Source organism: Pagrus major, chromosome 20, assembly GCF_040436345.1.
Source record: "Pagrus major chromosome 20, Pma_NU_1.0".
Classification (NCBI taxonomy): Eukaryota; Metazoa; Chordata; class Actinopteri; order Spariformes; family Sparidae; genus Pagrus; species Pagrus major.
This window is the reverse complement of record NC_133234.1, coordinates 27,260,725-27,284,061: the sequence shown is the minus strand read 5'-3', so window position 1 is coordinate 27,284,061 and position 23,337 is coordinate 27,260,725. Positions and strand designations below refer to the sequence as shown.

Genomic DNA, 23,337 nt, shown 5'->3' with positions numbered 1-23,337 from the left:
CTAACTAAAACATTATGAATGTTTTTCTTTCTCTCGTCTGGACGTTATCTGGATATGTCTCCACTTATTAGACCGATATAGAGACTATGTTTAACAAATCACGAGTCAGTTTGATCAGAACATATAAAATAAGGTGGATCCAGAGAGAGACAGGATGTTGGTGCAAAACCTGAACTGGACTGATTTAGTTTCAACCACAGGAAGAGAAATGTGATTAACATCTGATGAGAAGACGCCTCCTCGCCTGGTTTAGAGAGAATAAAAGGATTTAACAGTTGTTCCAGAGGTTCATTATCTCCTACATCCTCCATTTTGAATTTATAATGACAGAGATAGTCTGCAATGATCCACCAGCTGCTGATTGTGACACGGTGCTCCACCCTGGACGGTTCAAAATGGCCTCCACATGGCCACATTTAAAATGTGTAGATTACAAATAATGAAACAGGAATTAACTCACAGTTCAGTGAACAAACAGAAGTTTAACGTGATGCTGCAGCTGGTCTCAGATCTGATCCCAGACCAGCTCAGACTCCTGAACTGGGCCGATGTGGTCTCTCCCGGCCTCAGTGAGGACTCTGGATCAGCTGAACAAACATGATACAAAATGTTCTTATACAGACTTTCATGAACCTGAAGGTGCCTGATGTGAGAGCTGATCACAGATCAATAACTGATCAGTCACAGCTTAGTTTAGCACGTTAACATGCTAACACGTGCTAATTAGCACTAAACACAGGTAGAACTGTGCAGTCTGCTGCTGCCTGTGATGATGAAGCTGATGAAGATCAAGGCCCAGTGACGGCCCAGTGACGGCCCGGTGACGTCCCGGTGACGGCCCAGTGACGGCCCGGTGACGTCCCGGTGACGGCCCAGTGACGGCCCGGTGACGGCCCGGTGACGGCCCGGTGACGTCCCGGTGACGGCCCGGTGACGGCCCTGTGATGGCCCGGTGACGGCCCACGTGCAGCAATGAGTTCTGGTCCAGATCTGGACCGGCTGAAACAAGCATGTTGGTTGAAAGGCATGCTGGGAATCGTAGGAGATCACTGACCCTAACTCACAGCTGTCAATCATGGATGTGTGGGTGGGCGGGGCTAACCTCACAGCTGATTGGATGATGAGGAGACTAAAGGATGACATTAGAATACATGTGATCGGGTCAGGATCAATAAACCGGATTGATTAGTAAACACTCTGGTTTATCTGGTTTCTATGGAAGCTCATTCACACCAACAAACTAAAAGAAAAAAGGCGTTTTATATATTATTGTTATTATTATCATTAATTGTTTTAAAGGGTCTGAAGATGAGGGTGTTGTGTTGTACAGGTCTGAAGACGTCTGATTTGTGATTCTGGCTCGTCAGAGTAAAGATTTACAAAACAATCTGAGAGTTTGAATAAAGTTTGCATAAAATAATTGTAAAGATGGAGTCAGGATACAAAAAGAGTTGATTGTTTTATAATTCTGAGTAAACAACAGAAAGTTAAACTTCATCTCGTAATGTTGAGACTGAGTTTTGACGTGAAGTTTGAACTTCTTGTCTTTTGTTTCTCAGTAAATCTAAAATCTGTTTCCTGTCAGATCAAAGTTCAGACACGTTATTTTCTATGAATATTGTTTACGACTTTTCATGTTTTTTTCTTTAATTCTGTTTGTTTTTGCGTCAACGGGCTTCCGTAGTTTCTCTGAGAGGATTTGTTGGTTCTCTCAGTTTCACATCGTCTTTAATTAAACTGATGTTTCGACTGAAGACGAAATAACACGAATAATAAACAAATGAACGAACAGAAGAGCAACACGGTCAGATCAAAGAGTGTGTGTGTGTGTGTGTGGTGTGTGTGTGTGTGTGTGTGTGTGGTGTGTATGTGTGTGTGTGTGTGTGTGTGTGGTGTGTGTGTGTGTGTGTGTGGTGTGTGTGTGGTGTGTGTGTGTGTGTGTGTGTGTGTGTGTGTGTGTGTGTGTGTATGTGTGTGTGTGGTGTGTGTGTGTGTGTGTGTGGTGTGTGTGTGTGTGTGTGTGTGTGTGTGTGTGTGTGTGTGTGTGTGTGTGTGACGCCCCTCCGTCAGCAGTATTGATTGGTGGATTTCTGCCTGTTTGTCCAGCAGGAGACTCTCAGGTCACCTGAACCGATTCACCTTTAAACCGTCTCCACTTCCTGCGTTCAAACACTTTCAAATTAAAAGGCTTTCATCATCATCATCTTCATCTTCATCTTCATCATGACCCCTCTGTTTTCTTTTGTCTCTCGCCCTCTCTGATGTGAAGTGCTCATCTCACAAAGAAACAGTGTGTGTGTGTGTGTGTGTGTGTGTGTCACTGTGCTAATAGCTGTTTAGCATTAAACTGATTATATCAACTTTTCTTTAAGGTTCAAAGGGTTAGCTTTAAGTAGCCACTTAGCTCTGCATGTGTGTGTGTGTGTGTGTGTGTGTGTGTGTGTGTGTGTGTGTGTGTGTGCGTGTGTGTGTGTGTGTGTGTGTGTGTGTGTGTGTGTGTGTGTGTGTGTGTGTGTGTGTGTGCGTCCTGTCAGTACCAGAGTAGTCGTGTTTTTTATTTTACCATATAAATGACAAATGGAGTTTTGCTCTCTACTCTGTCTCTCAGCCTCAGACCTCGTAAATATGAAGTTTCATTCATAAATTCGATCGTCTGATACATACTGAGGTCGACTGTAATCAAACGAGTACCCACCTGGACGTAGAAAGCTTGGAGCATTTCATGTCAACAGTTGTAAGAGTTGCATGATTAAATTATTTCATCTCTCTTCGAGTTAGCCGGGCGCTACACAGGAAATGAGCCGGCTCGGTCGGTGGAAGTCTCTAGTGCTCACGCTCTGTGGGCCGCACAACACTGCAGATCCAGGTATTTTCATACCCGGGACGTCGAGCTTTTTTGGCTTCATGCTCCACTGAGCAGCTTTCAGAGGAATGAACACTGTCATCCGTCTCTCAGTGCTGTCGGACTTCCTGTCTGTGGCTCATTGGTTCCCACTAAAGACGTAAATGTTTAAAGACTCCTCACAGATATGTAGTTTTCAGTGATGTCACTGTACCTTAAAACTAAAACAGTGAATAGAGAAACACATCCGGTGTTTGTGGCAGCAGGACGCTGTGTATTTAAATTCACAGTATACAGCATCGACCAAGTTAAAATGTTTCTGTCGTTTGTCAAGTGATGAATATCAGGACACATTATGTCATCGTGAAGATAATCAATCAGAGAGGGGATTGATCTGTTACCTGATCACTGCCTCGTTAAGAGATTGTACTGAAACAACACAGTAATGATGGCTGAGGCTTTGTTTCAGGAGGTTACAAGATGTTTGAATAATTGTGTTCCCATAATTCCTGATGTGCCTCCAGTCAGTCGGACTGTCGGGCTGCAGCCTGTTCAGAGTCTCTGTCAATGATTACAGGACAGACCTTGACCTCTCTGCTGCTCACTTCACCACTCGTATCTGTTGTTCAGAGCAGGAAAACAGGAGGAGGAGCGGCAGAGTTCAGCTCTGTGAGGACGCCACCGAGGTCATCGTTTTTACTTTATTCACCTTTATTCAACAGCCTGTTCACACCTGCTGTTACCATCTGTCCTGAGTGATCCAACAGACACCAGACAGAAAGAAGTTCATGTAGAACATTTGCTGAATTCACAAGAAGGAACAAATAAGTCAGAATCAGTCAGAGACAGAGTTTCACACAGTTTATAAAGTGTCTCCAACTCAACAACTCACTAAACTGACACATTTGTTAAGGGAGTCTGGGGACAAAGAAGTCGCCTATACTGGTTACTGTTTAGTGTATCTGTAAAATGTGACATGTTTAGATCAATAAAATGTTTCTTCTCTCATATTTGTTGTAGCCATTTCATAAAGTTCATTTTCACTCAACAACTCTTAAAATCCAAAGATATGAACATCTTTGTCTGCAGAAATTTAAAATGTACAGTACGTTGTTGTGTTCTTGTTTTCCAGTGAGCACCCCTAATTTCCCTGATTTACGTATCGCTGTCAATCACACACAATGGAATCCAATCAGAAAGCAAGCGGGGACGGACTGGCGGGGACGCAGAAGGAGGCGGCACTGCGGGCGCTCATGCAACGCACGGGATACAAACTGCAGCAGGTAGGAAGCTTCCTCTGAAACTGAAATCCAGATGTTGAGTTAGTAAACCAAACAACCAGCGACTGGTGGACTTGATTCTCAGACGTTCGAGTGTCCAGATGTTGATATATATTTGTAGAGTCTGTATGTTTTTTTAGCTTTATGATTCCTGTTTCAGGAGAACGGCCAGCGGCGGTACGGCGGCCCACCGCCCGACTGGGACGGTCCGCCTCCAGAGAGAGGCAGCGAGATCTTTGTGGGGAAACTACCGAGAGATCTGTTTGAAGACGAGCTGGTTCCTCTGTGTGAGAAGGTGAGAGAGGCAGAGTTTTGTTTCTCCAGGATATTATCGTGGATGTTGGTCTCACGTCTTCCTGTCTGCAGTTTGGTAAGATCTACGAGGTGAGGATGATGATGGACTTTAACGGGAACAACCGCGGTTACGCCTTCGTCACCTTCAGCACCAAACAGGAAGCCAAAACAGCCATGAAGCAGCTCAACAACTACGAGATCAGGTCCGGGTCTGTTTGGTTTTTAATCTCTCCAACTTTTCATTGTTAAATGTTTGAATCTGATCTCATCACTGCGCTGCTCTCCCTTCCTTGCAGAAATGGCCGCCTCCTCGGCGTCTGTGCCAGCGTCGATAACTGCCGTCTGTTTGTGGGCGGGATCCCCAAAACCAAGAAGCGCGAGGAGATCCTGTCTGAGATGAGGAAGGTCACCGACGGGGTCGTTGACGTCATCGTGTACCCCAGTGCCGCCGACAAATCCAAGAACCGAGGCTTCGCCTTCGTCGAGTACGAAAGCCACCGGGCGGCCGCCATGGCCCGCCGCAAACTGCTGCCAGGTAGACGCCAAACACCCGACACTCGTCTCGACAACACTCGTTTGTTTTTCAAACTAAGTCGTGTGATAATTAAGGATGAGTCAGTACAACATTATCTCTATCTTTGTTGATACATGTTCAACAGCGTGATTTATCCATATCCATGCTGGGAAAGAGCAGGACTCAAACAGGAAGTTGTTGATTTAAGGCTGAAATTGATCTGGTTAGAGAAGTTTCTATGTTTTTATACAAGAGTAAGATGTTTACAAAATATAATAAATAAACTTAAGTCAGTTACCTCACGAGTAAAACGTCTCTACGGGATTACTCACTTCAGCCGAGTACTCGTCAAACCTTAGTGACATCACAGTTCAGAGCAGGAAACTCTCCTCGCTGGTGCGTTCAAGGACGCCTTCAAAAGTGACTACAAATCATAACTCCGCATGGACTTTATGAAACGGACGACAAATTTGTTGCATTCACGAGACTCTCTTTGCCTTTCTTTGAGCTAAATGCTAAACCCAACAGTCACTCGAGTAAAAGATATCGTGGTAAAAAATTACTTTGGTACAAGTGAAAGTCACCCGTACGAATAGTACTCGAGTACAAGTCTTACTGTATCTGATGTTGAATGTACTTTAGTAAATACAAGTAAAAGTAACTGATACATATATTATAATGGAATTTGTCAATAAAATAAATTTGATTTATAAATAATAATGATAATAATAATAGATCAATTTAAATGTTTTATTTAGTAAAAAGTGCAATATTTGGCTCTAAATGTTGTCGGGTGAAGAATAAAGAAGCAGAAAATGGAAATACTCAAGTAAAGTACAAAAACCTCAAAACTGTCCAGCTTGCTGATGTTTAGCAGGTAACATTCGACCATGTTCACCATCTTAGTTTAGCGTGTTAGCATGCTAACATTAGCTAATTACCATTAAAGATGAACTAAAGTTGAGACTGATGTCGTTAGTTCTGCAGGTCATAACACAAAGTATGAGACATGATGATGATGATGATGATGATGATACTTTATTCATACAGCGATACACAACTTCTCCTTACGAACACAGTCGTGCTCCAGTGAGGCGGTGTCTCCATCAGCTGTGATGGTTTTGCTAACAAGTTATTTTAAAGCTGTACGAACATTAAAAGTGTCAAACGCCTCGTAAAAATAAACACAACATAATCAAAACTGTCAAAGTCTCCTTCTGACTGCGTTATCACCAGCCAATCACAGCCGCTGTCACTGGGCCAGTGTCCAATGGCAGAAGAGCTCTGATGAGTGTGGTGATAAGATAAGAAACTCTACGTGATGGGAGCGATCGGCGCTATCAGAACGACCATAAACACACTCACACGTCATGTTTCAGTCCGAGCGCTCTGAGCGGATCAGATCTGTGGTAACGAGGCCGGCGGTGATAAGACACAGACGCAGGTTTATTGTGTAACATGGAGCCAGACGGAAAGAACCGGAGGTGCTGAGTCACCGCTGGTTCTGTTTTCAGATGGATTTCTGCCGGACGTCTCTCTTCAGTTCAGAACTCGCTGTGATCCAAATAATTACTGCTGAGTCCACTTTAACTAGACCTGAGCAACCAGGAGGCAACAAAGTCATTCCACAGGTTTCTTTAATGGTATTTTAGGTCCGGTCCACACGAGTATTTCTTAAAACAAAGTGAATGCAGCAAAACAGCTGGAAAGTGTCCAGAACTGCGACCCGGAAACTGAGGTTCATGTGTTCTGTGCGCCCCAGTTTCCTATTTCTGATTATTTCCACTGGAGCTTGAAGGCAACATCAGGTCACAGCGTCACGTTCATAAATAAAGACAATGAAGAAGAGAAGAAACCCACCTGTTCTCTCTCTCTCTGCCAGGTCGTATTCAGCTGTGGGGTCACGCCATCGCCGTGGACTGGGCGGAGCCGGAGGTGGAGGTGGATGAGGACACCATGGCGACCGTCAAGATACTGTACGTCAGGAACCTGATGCTGCAGACCACAGAGGAGACCATAGAGAAGGAGTTCAACAGCCTCAGACCAGGTGACAGTAACACTACACAATCCAGCAGGCATATATTAAAGCTCTGATGTCGGAGTGTCCTTGAATGCACCGGCGGGACCATAGCGTGATGGATTATTGGGTTTTGAACTCTGCAGGTAGATTTTATGATTTGGGATGTGAAGTAAAGACTTCTGGTCCACAGGGATCCATCTCACAACCTTTATGATTTTGAACACTGAAGCTCCAGGAGGCTGAAAAAAGATCCAAACAAACGAGTTTGTGGCGTTTACAGGTGCGGTGGAGCGAGTGAAGAAGATCAGAGACTACGCCTTCGTCCATTTCACCCAGAGAGAAGACGCCGTCAACGCCATGAACGCTCTCAACGGAAAGGTCAGACCGTGACAAAATGGTTCCAGACTGATCGGAGAACAAAAACACATTTTGACTGTTAGGACAGAAACACTACAGACACGTCACTGTTCATAAAGTAGTTCAAGTGAGCTCAAACTTAAAGGAACAGTTCAGCCAGAAGTGTCATCATTTCTGGCTGAACTGTTCCTTTAAGTGAAGGATCTGAACACTGACGACATGTGAGAGACTTTGTCTTGTCCTCCTCCCTCCAGCTGGTGGATGGCTCTCCTATCGAGGTGACTCTGGCCAAGCCGGTGGACAAAGACAGTTACGTCCGTTACACCAGAGGGACCGGAGGACGGGGAGGATCTCTGCTGCAGACCGACTACACTGCCTACACTCTGGGACAGGTACGAGTCCCGCAGGAGACCGTCCACGTCCCAGAATATCTCATGTACAACAGCGTCAGCGTAGATTCAAGAGAAGAAGTCATAGTGGTCCTCCTGGACTTTATGATCTGTAATGTTTGTGTCACGTTAAAGAAGCTACAAGAAATACAAACTCCAAAAGTCCATCCTCTGAGAACCAGCTGTTCTCAGAGGAAAACAAGGTCCCAGAACACTGTTTGAAGCTGGAAAGGTGGCAGGGTCCGCCACATATAAACAAAGTAAAGCAGTATAAATTGTGTTGTCCTTTAAGGTCTGTTTGTTTATTCAGTCATGAAAACAAAGAGAGGTTGATTATTTAGTTTGTTTATCAGCCAATGAGGATCTTTGTCTGCTCATTACTCTACAGACTGCTCCTTTAAACTACAGGCTGCTCCTTTAAACTACAGCCTGCTCCTTTAAACTACAGACTGCTCCTTTAATCTACAGGCTGCTCCTTTAAACTACAGACTGCTCCTTTAAACTACAGCCTGCTCCTTTAATCTACAGGCTGCTCCTTTAATCTACAGGCTGCCCCTTTAAACTACAGACTGCTCCTTTAATCTACAGGCTGCCCCTTTAATCTACAGGCTGCCCCTTTAAACTACAGGCTGCTCCTTTAAACTACAGGCTGCTCCTCTTAGAGAAGCTCCATCAGCTGTGCAGATAAACGTCCTGTAACATCAGCTGACCGCTGCAGCCTGAAGCTGTGAGACTCAGTGGCTGATGGGCTGATTGAAGGGTCACTGTGGTGAACAGCTCCATCTAGTGGACAGTTCAGATCATTACATCATAAAGAGACAGGCAGGTAACTGATGTAAACAGCACAAACATTAATGAGTTTAAAGAGACACAAAACACGCTGATGACCCTTCATGACCCGTTTGTCTCTAAACTTCTGAAGATGATCACATGAGTTTCTGATGAGACTCATTCTCTTTAGAAATAATTTATATCAAAGACAAAAGAAGCTCTCTTCTCTCTCCAGGTGTACGACCCGTCCGCGGCGTACCTCGGCCCGCCCGTGTTTTACGCCCCCCAGGCCTACACCGCCATACCAGGTCAGTTCCGCTTCCCGCCGGCCAAAGCTCACGTGGGAGGACGAGGTTTGATCAGGACGCCGTCTGTCAGAGGTGAGGACAGTCGTCTCTGCTGATCCGCGCTCAAACAGACGAAACTTGATCGTCACCTGGCTGGATGTTAAAAACACGGATGGACGGGGAGCTCACACTCACAAACACGCTCCAATATTTGATTTCAGATTATAAACTTTCTTCTTCAGATTTCATGACGGCCTTAAAACAAGCCAGACATGGTCAGACTTCTGATCCGGTTAAACACAAAGCTCCTGTGAGTCTGAGCTCCTCTACAGCTGTTCTTCACTCACATTCAACATTATCATGAGTTTTAAATCAAACTGCTGCCGTCAGAACCTCCTGAACCTTCTCTTTGACAGACGTCACATTCTCAGTTCAAGTCCAAATGCAGATAAAAAGTGTCTTCAGTGAGTTGACCGTTCACTAAACCCCGCCCCCAAACTGCAGCTGTCCAATCACATGTAGCCACCAGAAGTAGTCCCAACAAGCTAACGTTAGCAGCTCTGCCATGTTACTGGATCAGACCTCGTCCTCCATTAGTTTCTGTCGTGAAATGAAAACAGACTGAAAGACCGAGTAAGAATGGAAGCTGAGCAGCTACACAGGATGTCTGCAGCTCCCGATCGTACAGAACTTCTCAGCAGAGCTCATCAGCTCGACACCGTCACGACCAGCCGAGCAGCGACAGCAGCACCGAAACAACAGTGGCTCCTCCAGAGGTTAGCGTAGCTGCTGTAGCATCAGCGCTGAGTTTATTTCATTAAAGAAGAGCGAAGAAGACACTGAAGGCTCTTCTCTCTTCTCTCGGTCACAAACGGTGATGGACAAATAATTCGTCCAAGTATTTTTCCAAACTGTTTCCAGCAGCTGCTTTCTAGATGGTTCTGTGCAACAAAACATCTGATGCATCAGGTTATTTCATGCAGGACCTGTTAGCGTTAGCTTCATGGGCATATTTAAGATGTAAGATATATAAGAAGATATTTAAGAACTAAAGTTAGCTTAATCAACGAGCGAGCTACATTTCATAAAATCCTCCAGTGACAGTCGTCATTTCAGCAAACTGATGGTCAGCAGCTAGAAATGAGACGCTGCTTCTGTCTGGACCCGTCCTGAACATGAATCTTGGTGTCAAATCTGCCACAGTTTTCTTTGCAAACTCTATAACATGTTTTCTTTTTCTGCTCTGAAAATAATCACATCTAGAACTAGAATTGCCCTCAGTAGAGTGCGTACCTCCGCCAAGGCCCAACAGTCCCCTTTAATTCCATAAAGCCTGATCCAAAATCAAATGAAACATTTTAAATCCACTAGATCCGGATTTTTGTTTGGATCCACATCAGAGCCACCAATACATTTCTTTTCATCCAGTACATGAATTATTCCTTAAGAAATTTACAAAACTGGAAAAAAACGCCCTGTCTTGCAATATTTAAGAAAGTGAGAAAACATCCCCGGATCTGTCTCTTTATCTGGATCAGCACCAAAACTTAATGAGGTCTATTCTGGGCTGAGACTCATCGTCCATCTAAGTTTGATGGAAATCTGTTCAGTAGTTTTTGTGTAATCCTGATCACAAACCAACCAACCACCTGGATCGGGTCACATTAATAATTAACTCAGACTTCAAGGAAATGCAAATAAATACAAACAAGCTTACATTCTCAGGAACACGCGGCAGGGAGGCTGAAGCAGAGCAGACAGATCTGTGGCCTGAAGCTCACCTGTCTGTAATTGGCCATCAAACAGGGAAAGACTGGGTTCACCTGTAGTGAACCTTCTGTCCACCAGGGGCCACCATTTACACAGCATGAGAGAAATCACAGCAGCTAATGTGGCGTTGGAGGAACTGGAAGGTGTGCAGGTGTGGAGACAGTCACTAGGAGGGGCGGGGCTTATGAAACGGTCAAATCATAGAAAACATTTCTGAACTGTTTGGACTCAAGAGCCAATCAGACACAAAGAATGTCTGAATGTCTCTTGATCGTTGTTGAATCAAACATGATCCACTGAATCAAAAGTGACACTTCCTCACGTTAATCAAACATTAGATGTTGAGTCGCTGTTCTGATGACCTGACAAAAACAACTCGGACTCAAAAGTTAAAGACTCGTGACCTGAGTCATGACGACTTCAGTGACTTGTTCGTGTTCATTTCGTTTGTTTTTTTATACATATATTTTAGTCTGTCTGTATTTCTAGTACTTTTTAATTGAGAGATAAACTTGTTTGATCACAGTTATTCCACTGAATATCAATAATTATAATACAAATTGAATTCACTGTCAGACTTTCAGAGACGGTCAGATAAAACAGCCAGTAAGATCATCATGAGACAGGAACTGACACCCTGTGCTGTCTCTTTATGAAGACAGAGCCCTGCAGGTAAAGCTGCAATCAGACCAAACACGAAGAGAAGATTCACCTCGTGAGTTTGATCACGTTGGTCTCACCACGTCAGTAACAGCCACGATTACTGATTATTATCGTCTGCTCCATTGTTGTTCATGAATGTCCGGACATCAGCGATGTTCACGTCATGACTTCAGTGTGAACGTCAACGCTGATCGACTCTCAGACGGCGTCACGAGAAATCCTCACTTGAGTTCAATATTTTTAACTCAGGAGAATTTGCGCTGCGTCATTGACTTTGTATTTAATGTTGAATCTTGAATAATTTGCTTCGTGTTCGGTCTGATCGCCTCAGAACACTGCAGGATCTTGGGGAGGGAGTTTCTGGACTTGACGAACCTGAACTCCTGACTCGACTCGACTCAACTCGACTCGACTCGACTTGATTTGATTTGATTCCTATAAGAAATGAAAATCGGACTAACTTGAGACTTGGACAAAAGGACTCGAGTCACATGTCTGAATCTTGAAAGAATTTGCAAAAAATGTTAAACTGTAAAAAGAATCATGGAGATTAAAAATCCTCAGCGGATGATAGGTCGACGCACCGTTACCATGACGACCACTGTACCTGTTCACTCTAATTGTCTCTGTGTGATTCTTCTTCCCGGTTGATTTCCGGTGATTTGATTGATTTCACTGCCTTTTCGGTCTCCTGTAGAAATTTACATGACTGTACCTGTAGGGGCTGCCGGGGTGCGGGGGCTGGGTGGGCGGGGCTACCTGGCCTACGCTGCCGGGGTCGGAGCCATGGGTCGAGGCAGTGGTGCCGGCGGCGCCGCCTATGGGCTGAAGGGGGACAAGCAGGCGGAGGAGAAGCTGTACGACCTGCTGCCGGGCATGGAGCTGACCCCCATGAACCCTGCTGCCATGAGCCTGAAGGCCGCAGCCATCAAACCTGCACCACAGGTAACAGAGCACACCTGAGAACCAGACAGGCCACAGTCCACAGGGTGATGAGCTCTTATTTTTGTTTTTTCCATTTTCTATCCGTTTTATCATTTCCCAAAGTACTCACTGAGATCTTGGACCACAGTCTTCTGTTTGATGAGCTGGATGGAATCAAGGAAGTTGTCATGAGTTTACCTGTGACCACTTCCTGTGACCGTGTCCTCCAGGATGATCACCTGGAGGACACGGTCACAGTCCCGGGGTGGTTCCTACAAACCAATTTACTCCTTGTGTGTCCAGACCACCAGCTCATTTATGCCCCCTTGATGTATGAGACAAGATCTGTTAATCTCAAATGATGCAACCGTCACCACCAACATACACCCAGAGTTTCTGACAACAACAAACATGGACAATGTGGAGGAGGTTGTGATAATCTGAGGTCATTAAACACATCGTAACATGTGGACGGAGAATGGAGAAACTGACGACAAACATCCTTTCTAGGACTTTCAGATGTCTCACTTAGCTACACTGCCACCTAGGATTTCTGGTGGTACTGCTCAGTTTCATCAGTAATCTCTTGGGCTCTGTCTGGATCCACATACGTGTCTAACATTTATCATCAATGAGCTTTTAATATTTTAATCGTAATAAAAAAGATGGACCCACATCGCGTCCTGGGAACAATTTCTGTGTTTCTGCTTGTGTAGAGGCTCTGCTTCAGCTCCCCTCAGCCTGCTGCCACTGTGACTCAGTGCAGGATGGATGATGGTGAGATCACTGTACAGAAGTCTGACCGACAGAAAACATCAGACATGTTGGAAACAAAGAGCTGGTTACCCAGACTTCTTTCTTGTCCCGTCAGACTTCTTTCAGTGACGTCGCCATAAGATTTGAGATGTGATACACAAAACCTATCCTTTTAAATTTGACTCCATAAAACCTGTCTGTCTCTCCTGTCTGTGTCTCTCCTGTCTGTCTGTCTGTCTGTCTGTCTGTGTCTCTCCTGTCTGTGTCTCTCCTGTCTGTCTGTCTGTCTGTGTCTCTCCTGTCTGTCAGGTCCTGGAGGAGTTGTGTCAGAAGAATAACTGGGGTCAACCCGTCTATCAGCTCCACTCTGCCATCGGTCCAGACCAGAGACAGCTCTTCCTCTACAAGATCACCATACCAGCTTTGGCCACGCAGAACCCAAACATGTAATAATACTGCTGTTACTACTGCTACTACAACTACTACTACTACTATACTACTACTACTACTACCACTGCTACTACTACTACTACTACTGCTACTGCTACTACTTAAAACATTACATCTCAGTCTCAGTCAATCAATCTTTATTATATTTATAATTTATTCAGAGTCCCAACTTTTCCCCTCTGAGCAAGCGCTTGGCGACAGTGGCGAGAAAAAACTGCCTTTTAACAGGTGGAAACCTCGAGCAGAACTGAACTCAATGCCGGGCGGTGATCTGCTGCGACCGGTTGGTTTGAGAGAGGGAGAGAGAGAGAGAGAGAGAGAGAGAGAGAGAGAGAGAGATTCAGCAATATCGCTGCAATGAACTCGCTTTTATGCCTCCTGTGTTTGTTGACACTGAACCATGTCATATTACATGTCATCTATACACATTAGCCTCTGATTGGTCTTCTCTCTCCGCAGCCATCCCTTCACCCCTGCTAAGCTGTGTGCTGCTGTAGAAGAAGCTAAAGTCCACGCAGCCGAACACACCCTGCAGACACTCAGCCTGCAGACGGAGGGCGCTGCCGATGCCAGCTGTGCTACTGCTGCCGCCGTGGCTTCAGTAGCCTTCCCAGGTATGTGAAGGTCCGTACCCACAGAAACTAACTCATTACTCAAAGAACAGAACTAACAGACAGTCAGACCCAGACGGACGAGAAAAAAAACAACATTTTATGGCAAATTGCAAACATGTTGATGAAGGTTCTCAGTCATCCAGGTCATTGTAATACTAAGTGCTGTATCGTAGGCTGCTTCAGTTCTAACTGACCGGAGGGGAGTCGCAGGCTTTTAAACTCTGTGTGGGAGTGTCCTTACAGAGCTAGGTGAGCCCGGGTGTGAATGGTTGTTAAGAAGTCTGGGAACTCAGTACTACATTGTAGGTGGTTGATTGGGAGGGTGACGACAACACTACTTATCACCCACCCACAATGCAGTCCTGAGTTCCCTCCCTCAGACGCATTACAACCATTCAAAACTGCAGCTCCTCCAGTTAGAACTGAAGGAGCCTCTTGGATGAGAAGTGAAACGTCTTCAACAGACTGAATCAGGTCCAGCTGCCGACGATACAGCACCTAGAAATTGCAAACATGGTTTCTTCCTCTGAAACTTTAAAAAATGTCTGTATGGGCGATGACATCTTTAAAGCACCAGCCTGCTGTGCTTGTCGTCATTCGACTCCCCCTGTCTTCTTCCTCTTCTGTGTTAGTGGCAGATAGCAAACCAATTTTAAGCGGCATAGCGCCACCTACTGTATCATGGAAATTATCGACTATAATTTCATCATCAGAATAATAAAAAATAATTGAAATTTCCCGTTCTCTGCCTGATGATTGTTGTGCATCCCTTATCAAAATACACATCATCAGTAACCAACTAACACATGCTCCAAAGTGAAAGACTTCCCGATAAAACTTCCCGTCTCGTCTCTCTCCAGGTTACACTCTGGCGAGTCCGGCGTCGTCGGCTGTCGCCTCCCAGCTGAAGCAGGCCGTGTCTCTGGGTCAGGACCTGACCGCCTACACCACCTATGAGGGATACCCCGCCTTCGCTGTGGCGACACGTCACACCGATGGATATGGCGTTTTCTAAAAGAATGAGGAAAAACACTTGTAGCTGAGGACGCATTCACATTACACTTCTTTTTGGGGGCATTTTAAATCAGTTAGACACAATTTAATTTTCTGATGGGCTGACTGAAACAAAAAGGTTGAGAATTAAAGCCTTGTTGTTCGCAAACAGTGAAGTGTGAATGCACCGTCATGCTGCTGGCTGCATGGAGACGAAACCCGTGTTGGCTTTTGTATCGTCAGACATGATTTGAAAACCGCTGCTGGAAGTCGTATCGGACTCATCAGTCACCCTGAAACAAATTCCTCACCTGTCACACCTTCACCAGTCTCTATTTTGTCTCTGCTCTTCTACCTGTGTTTGAATAATGTGTTCATACATATCTGTGAATGCTTTGTGATTGATTAGCTGGCCTGTGATTGGCAGTTTGAAGGTCTGAATTAATGTTCTGATCAGTTAATATGTTTTCGTTGTTTGCATGTTTCTAGTACGTTTACAATATTCAATTGAATCAGCTAAGTAGATTTTGTTATTTTATCCTTTTTTGTAACCCTGCATTTTATCTCAAACTGGGATTTGTAGTCCTTTTGAATGTCTTTAACTGCAAACCTTAGATTTGCACTTTTTTGACCATTTCAAATGTTTTTTTGTCCAGAAAACAAAAGTATGAAAAATAAGATGAGAAAAAACAGCAAAGACTAAAATCTGTTGTGGTGTCTGAGACATTCTGGACTTCGTAGTTCTTTAAACTGTGAAAGATCAGAGTGCAGTGAAAGGTCACAGCCGGTTGTATTAATAAGAAGGCAGGTTTTGTAAAAAAGAATGGTGGTTTTGAAGCATCTCAAGTCGGTGCCAAGAGAAAACACATATCAACGGGGGAAGTGACTTTGACACAACACCGGAGCGTCTCTATCCAGTGAATGTCAGTCTGTTCACTCTTGTTTCACCTCGGTTTCTATCACTCTCCCTCTTCACCTTCTTTGCCTCCTCCATCAGCGGGTGTCTTTTTTTTTAAACAGTCATTCCAGTTGTTCCACTATTACCTGGGGAGAGTGACCGGGGAAAACAATGCCAATGGTCGCTTCCTTTGTGCTTTAGTTCAATCTTTATTATTCTGAGAAAAATCCAGCCTGGTGTCAGACTGAATGTCATAGTGAAAGTGAGGTTTATAGAGAATCAATCTATACGCGGATGACATTACACTGTGACATCAGGATTTACGGCAGATTGAGAAGTTTCAAAAAAGTTGTCTATTGCCAGTTTAATGAAAAGTCAAAAGCTAATTTCTTTTTGCCTTTTGAACGCTTTATTACAACTACCTGTAACACGTCCATCGCGCTTCTTTGATGACATCTAATCAACATATATTTAAAGAAAAACACCTGAACGTAAACCTCAGCTGTTGAATGCTTCAGATCGTCACTGTTGTCGGGGGTTGATATTTCTTTACCGTGTTTCAGTATTTTCATGTTCACATCGTGAAAGTCCAGCCAGCCAAGTCTTCTCTGGAGTTTTTGAGTTTAGCACCAAAGATGAACATCAATATTTGATATTTCCGCAAACCGCTGATCACATTCATTGCATTCTCTGTTTTTTTGTTTGTTTTTTTGTCCAATGCAAACTTTTTTCAAACTCTTTAAACAATATCTGTGTGTGGCAACTTTGGCGGTTCAAGTAAGGAAGAAAATTGGAAAAACATTTGCCAAAGGACACCAAACCAAAGCTCCCAATCAGGACGGAGCTTTGACTTCTGTGTCACTTCATGATGGTCGCAAATAATACATAGGAATTATAAGTCAGTAAGTCAAAATGATAATATTGAAACTCATGATTGGATTCATTGAGAAATCGCCTCTCAGCTGCCTCCTAGTGGCGACTGTGAGTACGAGTCATGATGTGAACAAGTCGGACGACGTCTCATCAGCAGCAGATGATTCAGTCCGACTTGATATTTGTTTCCCGAAGTGTTTCCCGAGAGTTTAACGTTGACGACACGTGCTGCCATCTGAGCTGTGAACATGCCAAAGCAGAGACAGTATTAAAGTGTGTGAAGCACTTAGAACTTATTTTTATACCAGGAAAAAGAATTAATATCCAGATGCTATTTGTATAGAGTTATTTTGCATTCTCTTTGCCTCCATAATTGACCTGGAAACAAGAAACATGTGGAAGTGAATCAGTGCTAATCAGTGATGAACAGAGAGGATTGTGGGTATTGTTCATGTCATAAAGGAAGCGGCTTTGAAAAAAATGTGATGTTTTATGATCCAAAATCTTCTAGAAATAAAAAAAACTGACAAAAAACTGCAGAAGCAGCAGCGACTCCACTGTGTCGGTGTTATTTCACTTTTATTACATTTTACATTATTACATGTTACTGTTGTTGACCTTCAGTTGGGTCTGGACACACACGTCTGCTCACTTGGCAGCATTAAAAGTGAACACACTCAAATGTCCATCAGACAAATTGGATTTTGGGGTTCACTGACCTGAGACTGTCTGCACATTGTGTTTTCAGTCATCACTGATAAAGAAGAAAGAATGTCACTGAATGAGATAGTGATTAACTTCCCTGTTGAGCAAACAGTGTCCCTGCTACTTTTCATTTGTTTGTTCTGGTCACTGCCGAAATACAGATACACACACACACACACACACACACACACACACACACACACACACACACACACTTAAGTTGTTTTTTGAGTTGAAGTTTGTTTGTCACAGCTGTCGACAGACATCAGGTGAATCTCCACCACAGCAGCAGCAGCAGCAGCAGCTCCAGTTACAGTGAGTGCCGGTAATGTTAATTAATGATTAATGAAAAAGTCTTCTTCTCACATTTTATCAAACCAACAGTCGTCTACTTCAACAGTTTGTAAAATCCTTCGTCCTCCCTCTGAGGAAAAGTCTGAAAATAGCTTTAATAAAGCGAAGAAGAGACGCAGACAGTGAACTCACCACAGACGCTCGACTGTCCCGATGTTGTTACAGACAGTGAACTCACCACAGACGCTCGACTGTCCCGATGTTGTTACAGACAGTGAACTCACCACAGACGCTCCACTGTCCCGATGTTGTTACAGACAGTGACCTCACCACAGACGCTCCACTGTCCCGATGTTGTTACAGACAGTGAACTCACCACAGACGCTGGTCTGTGTCGTGTCATTCTGTCCAGATGTGACGTTTCCCTGGTGATGGTCAGTGGGATTGTGGGAAATGTTGTTTAAAGTCTGAAAACACGAATATTGAATAAACATCCGTGTCACATCCTATTTTATATTATTATCCACATGTTGTGATTCAGACACTTCACATCATTTCGAGCGCAGTGTTAGATGTTTAAATGTTGAAGTCATATTTGGTGAGTTCTTGTTACTTCTGGAACAGAACCGTAACGTTCTGGTTCCTGTCAGCTCTATCATTGGTCACACGCTCTCGCCCTCTTCTCAGTTACATGTGTAACTCTGGTTCAATGAATACATAACACCAGAATCAACTGAATGTGTCATCACAGGTTAAAAAAGTGGATTTAGTATTTAGTTAGAAGCATTGCATGCTAGCTAGCCAGGCATTGCTAGCATGTAGCCAGCCTGTTGTTCCACATGAGTGTGTGTTCAACACAGTTAGCAGCTTGTTAGCTTCCTCACCACCATGTCAGTCAACAGCAGATTAGCTGGTCCAGTCCAAACATCAGCTAACGTCCCACGCTGATGTTGCAGATCTTGCAGCTTGGGTCTTTCTTGGCGTTGACGGTGGACTGACTCATGAGCTGGTGCCCGCTGATCCGCGTCACCGTCCCTAAAGACAAATCCACCGGCTCCGTGTAGATCACCTCTAGGATGACGTCCTGAGCGTGACGGAAAGACAGCGAGCCGTCGTCCTCCTCAGTGCAGCTCAGGAAGCAGTTGTTGGACCTGTCCAGCGCTGGCAGCCTCCCTTTACAGAAGACGTCTCCTTTGGAGCCGTCAGGAGCCAGGACCAGGATGACGTAGTGGTACGACGTGTACATGCAGTAGAAATCCCCAAAGTAGATGTTGGTGTTCTGGTTGAAGAGGAGGTCTGCTTGGATCTGTGCAGAAACAACAGTATCAGAATCAAAACTTCAGCCTCTAATAAAAACAAAGACTCCATGAAGTCAAAATTAAGGTTGGACTGTTTTTATCACACGTCTTCCTCCAGCATCAGGCCCAACAATGACAAAACGATTGTTTTGTGGGTGTTCTTTATGGTATTTTTCGTATAATTTCCTGAAAAATGATAAAAAGATATTGATGACTCATCCTGCACTCGGGGGCGTGTACTAATCTTTTGTCCAATAGCTGTCTTCATTGTTATGAAGCTGTTATGGTCGTGTTTCTTTACTCAACTGGATTTTATTTTATGGAGAAACTATTTTCTGACGTCCTCCGGCTGCTCTGCCTTGACTCTGGACAGATAGCTTTACTTGTTGCTATAGTAACCGCTAACTGCTGCTAACCAGCAGCCTCACAATGAACGCCTCTGGACCGGAGCCGAACGCAGCCTCAGAGAAATACGGAGGACAGTTACAGTACCAAGGCGATTTATGGAGTTTCCTCAAAGACAGACACCATTAGCTTTGTTGCTACAGTAACTGCTAAATGCCACTAGCTCCACGGCAGAGGACGTACCACACACTCAGCGCTATCGGCTGCTGTAAACGCCAATCAATATCCATGACAAGTCCCTCCCTAGAAACACCAAACTATGCCGAAGCAAGTCCATTTGCTTGTTTCATGAGCCTGATTTCCGGACCAGATCCAAAACCCTTGGACGACCTTTAGATTCTGTACGTCGTTCAGAGAAACCAGAATCCAGTGGAGCGACGTCAGCTCGTGTGAGACTGTGAACGGTGCCGATGAACCTGCTGCATGTCTCTGCAAAGACACAAAACAAATCACCCGTGAGCGCCCACCTGGAAGCGGTAGGGTCCATACGGGGAGTCCTGGGGGGGTTTCCCCGTGTTGAACTCGGTGTTGCAGCTGAAGAAGACTCCCTCCAGTTTGCCGCTGATGGGCGAGCCGTGACTGCCGCTGTTGTCTTTAACCGCCGGCAGCATGCGGCAACACTGAGCGTCTCTGGAGCGATACGAGGGGCTGTTCAGGACACACGGGGTTCAAACACAGGTCACAGGTGGTGGACACAGACACACACACACACACACACACACACACACACACACACACACACACACACACGCGTAAACACACACACACACACACACACACACACACACCTGGCCTGTTGGAAGTACTCCTGCTGCTGGTTTCTGTAGAAGACGGTGAACGGCAGCATCCTGCCGGCGATGGCCTCGGCTTTCTGCAGCAGCTGGTTCAGATGGACGGTGGAATAATCTGCAGACAAGTTTGTTTTTATATTAGGATTTCCGGTCATTAGCACGAGCTCACAGCCTGGCAGCTTTACAAGCAGCAGTGATTTACAGACTTGTGGCGGAGGCTGAGTGCAGCCGGCCTGCAGACAACACTCAGGGCTGAAGAAGTCCACAGCTCGTCTGCATTCTCAGGTAAAACACAATAATGCAGCTGTTTTAAATGAGCAGATATTCTGCTGACTCACCATCAATCAGACAGAAGCAGTGACTGACACTGAAATAAAACATTATTATTAGATTGTTCATTAAGTTTACACAACATAAACATCTTTATCATAAAGGATCAGGTCTACTATTGGAGATTATTATCAATGCATTATATATTTTTTATCATTTATTATTTATTATTTACAGGCAGCAGATCGAGTGTAAGTGAACACAACGTGATGAGTTCAGGTGTGTCGGACCTGCGGTGCAGAACTCGATGATCTCGCTCCACTGAGACACGGCGTACTCTCCGTCCGGCTGTTTGGCGGCGGTCTGGACGGCCACGGTGTACTCTGTGCGAGGACTCAGGAACCAATGACCTCTCACCGTCATCGGCAGGGGAACCGCCTTCGCCACCAGCTTCGTCGGGACGTCCTGAAAAACAAAGACGCAGCCGGTGGTTTTTGTCTCCATCATCTCCTGTCGTGTGAATGTGAGCTGATGTGTGGACGGAGAAACAGCAGGTGGAGCTGATTCTCCAGCCGCTGCCATTAAACCATAGAAGAAGAAGAAGTCACAAACCACGGAGAACCTGATGGAAGTCATCAGCAGACCGTCGCGTCCCTTCTCTCTCGTAAAGGTTTCTGTCCTTATCGTTATTGTCATTTTTAAAAGTGCCTTTAAGTCCAGGGCTGCAAATTACTATTAATTTGACTTTTGATTCATCTGCAAATTATTTCTTAAGAAGTTAATTTATCATTTTGTCTGTAAGTGAAAAACGTCAGTGAACAGTGACGTCTGGTTTTGTCCGACCAACTGTGAAAAGCATCGAGTCCTCACATTTAAATTAAATCATTTTCCGATTAATCAAAAGTTTCTGTCGATGGATGCATCGTATCGATGGATGGATGCATCATATCGATGGATGGACGCATCGTATCGATCGACTGATGCATCGTATCGTATCTCAGGACCGCAGGTGTTAATATGTCTCGCCTCAGAGGAGTCGTTCGACCCACCTTGTGTTTGAACTTGTTCTCCTTCTTGTTCTCCGTCTTGTTGAGGTCGATGAAGTAGTGTGTGATCCGGTCTCGGCCTCTGCTCTCCATGTCCCAGCTGATCTTGAACGAATCACAGGTGATGCTACTGATCCGGATCTGCTGAGGAACCGGCAGGTCGTCCACGTCCCCGATGCCGCTGTCTGCAGACTCGGTGCCTGGAAGAGAGTCGCATCACATCAACACACAAACAGACAGATGCTGGTTTCACATGTTACTGATCCAACTGTGAAATAACTCATTTTACTGTGAACTGGATGTTTCTCGTGTTGGACCAACGTGACCTCTGCTGCCACACTGAACATGTAACGAGGAAGATTAAACCAGCCTGAACAAAGCACATACATGATAGTTCATTAGCAATGTTAGATCACGTTACGTGAAAACAACCATTTATTTCAAAAGCAATCCAGGCGACAGCCCCGTTCAAAAGAGCCCAGAACCAGGTCCGTACTGTGAACACGTCCAGAACGACTGTGGAGCCGTGAAAACGTTTGAGACAAAATCAGTTCAGCAGATCAAAGCCTCTCACATCCATCCACCCCGAGGCCACTGATGATGTAAGAGGATTATGTCACAGTCGCCATCAACAGAGTGTGTGTGTGTGTGTGTGCGTGTGGTAAAGTGAGGGATTAACCCTTCATGGTTCAGAGTTCATTCTGACCCGGACTCACATCAGATTCATGCCCTAAACCATCAGAGCCACGACAGGAAGTCCTGCTGCGAAAACTTCAAAACTTTATTGATCTTCGAGCGCCATCGACAGGTCCACATGGTTTATGACCACTGACAACAATCACATCATTTACAACTTTACATTTTATTACCTCTCTTATTTTCCGACATTTATCTTTTTTCATGTTATTCTTGTAACGCTGACGTCAGCAGTTCTGGATCATCACTCTGTTGTTGTTGTTGTTTATTCTTGTGTTGCTGTTGTTTATTCCTCCCTGACACAACACTTATAAACACTAAATATTTGGATCAGTTACTTCACTTGTACATTTGATACGTACGTTCATTTAATATCAGATACTTACAGACTTTCACTCGATTACTATTCATATGCACGACTTTCACTTTTACCACAGTGATATTTCAACATCCCATCTTTACTTTTACTCGAGTAACACTGGATGTTAGCATGCTAATGTTAGCCTCAGAGATGCTCACGTGACAGCAGATGTTATCGTGATATCTGCTGGTACGACCTCATGTCATGACATCATCATGACATCATCGTGACATCACCTGTGTCAGCTGTGGAGAACAGTGAATCAGCAGACTGAGGGGAGACAACAGTGTGACTGTTCACCTTCAACCAAACCAGAACCCTGTCAGTGAAATGATAATGGTGTTTAATGTGTCAAATCTGAGCATTTTATTTAACCTTGATGAAAAACTCCACAGCTGTGTGTCACGAACCAGAGCAGGTGGACGTGTTGAGGATGTTTTCATCTGAAGACGACAGTGAAGAGTTTGTGTATTCAGCCTGCTCTGTATCTAACTTGTTTACCCTCCTGTTTCTATTCACCCCGTCTCTCTTTCTGTCTCCTCGTCCCTCCTTGTGCTCGGAGGACAAAAGGCTTCAGTCAGCAGAGACGCTGAGTCCTCGCAGGCTGAACAAGGAGCCTGTTGAGGAGGAGGAGGACGCTTCAAACTGCCAGCGTAACGCCTTGTTTCCACCCGAATCTGATGTTTTCTCAGCGTGAACAGGAAGCTAAAACTCTGCATCAGGCGGCGCAAGAAGGAGAAACCCTGAACCTTTTTAAATGAACAGTCTTAACGAGA

The 23,337-nt window shown here is 44.7% G+C and overlaps 1 protein-coding gene across 5 annotated transcripts in view; it reads left to right on the top strand.

Annotated features, from left to right (window-relative positions):
* Positions 1-17,240, top strand: part of a1cf (apobec1 complementation factor) — an 18,748-nt gene extending 1,508 nt beyond the window's left edge. Inside the window, exons 2-13 of one of the 5 annotated variants that reach the window (XM_073489328.1) lie at positions 3,975-4,125; positions 4,283-4,417; positions 4,489-4,619; positions 4,713-4,951; positions 6,813-6,977; positions 7,231-7,328; positions 7,562-7,699; positions 8,703-8,775; positions 11,909-12,132; positions 13,177-13,313; positions 13,777-13,931; positions 14,792-17,240. In XM_073489328.1, the coding sequence (XP_073345429.1) occupies positions 4,024-4,125; positions 4,283-4,417; positions 4,489-4,619; positions 4,713-4,951; positions 6,813-6,977; positions 7,231-7,328; positions 7,562-7,699; positions 8,703-8,775; positions 11,909-12,132; positions 13,177-13,313; positions 13,777-13,931; positions 14,792-14,946 (1,752 nt within the window). In that variant the 5' untranslated portion in view covers positions 3,975-4,023 and the 3' untranslated portion in view covers positions 14,947-17,240. Of the gene's footprint in view, positions 1-3,974; positions 4,126-4,282; positions 4,418-4,488; positions 4,620-4,712; positions 4,952-6,812; positions 6,978-7,230; positions 7,329-7,561; positions 7,700-8,702; positions 8,848-11,884; positions 12,133-13,176; positions 13,314-13,776; positions 13,942-14,791 lie in introns of all 5 variants that reach the window. The other 4 variants (XM_073489327.1, XM_073489326.1, XM_073489325.1 and 1 more) reach the window with 4 other exon arrangements.
* The last annotated feature ends 6,097 nt before the right edge of the window (positions 17,241-23,337 follow it).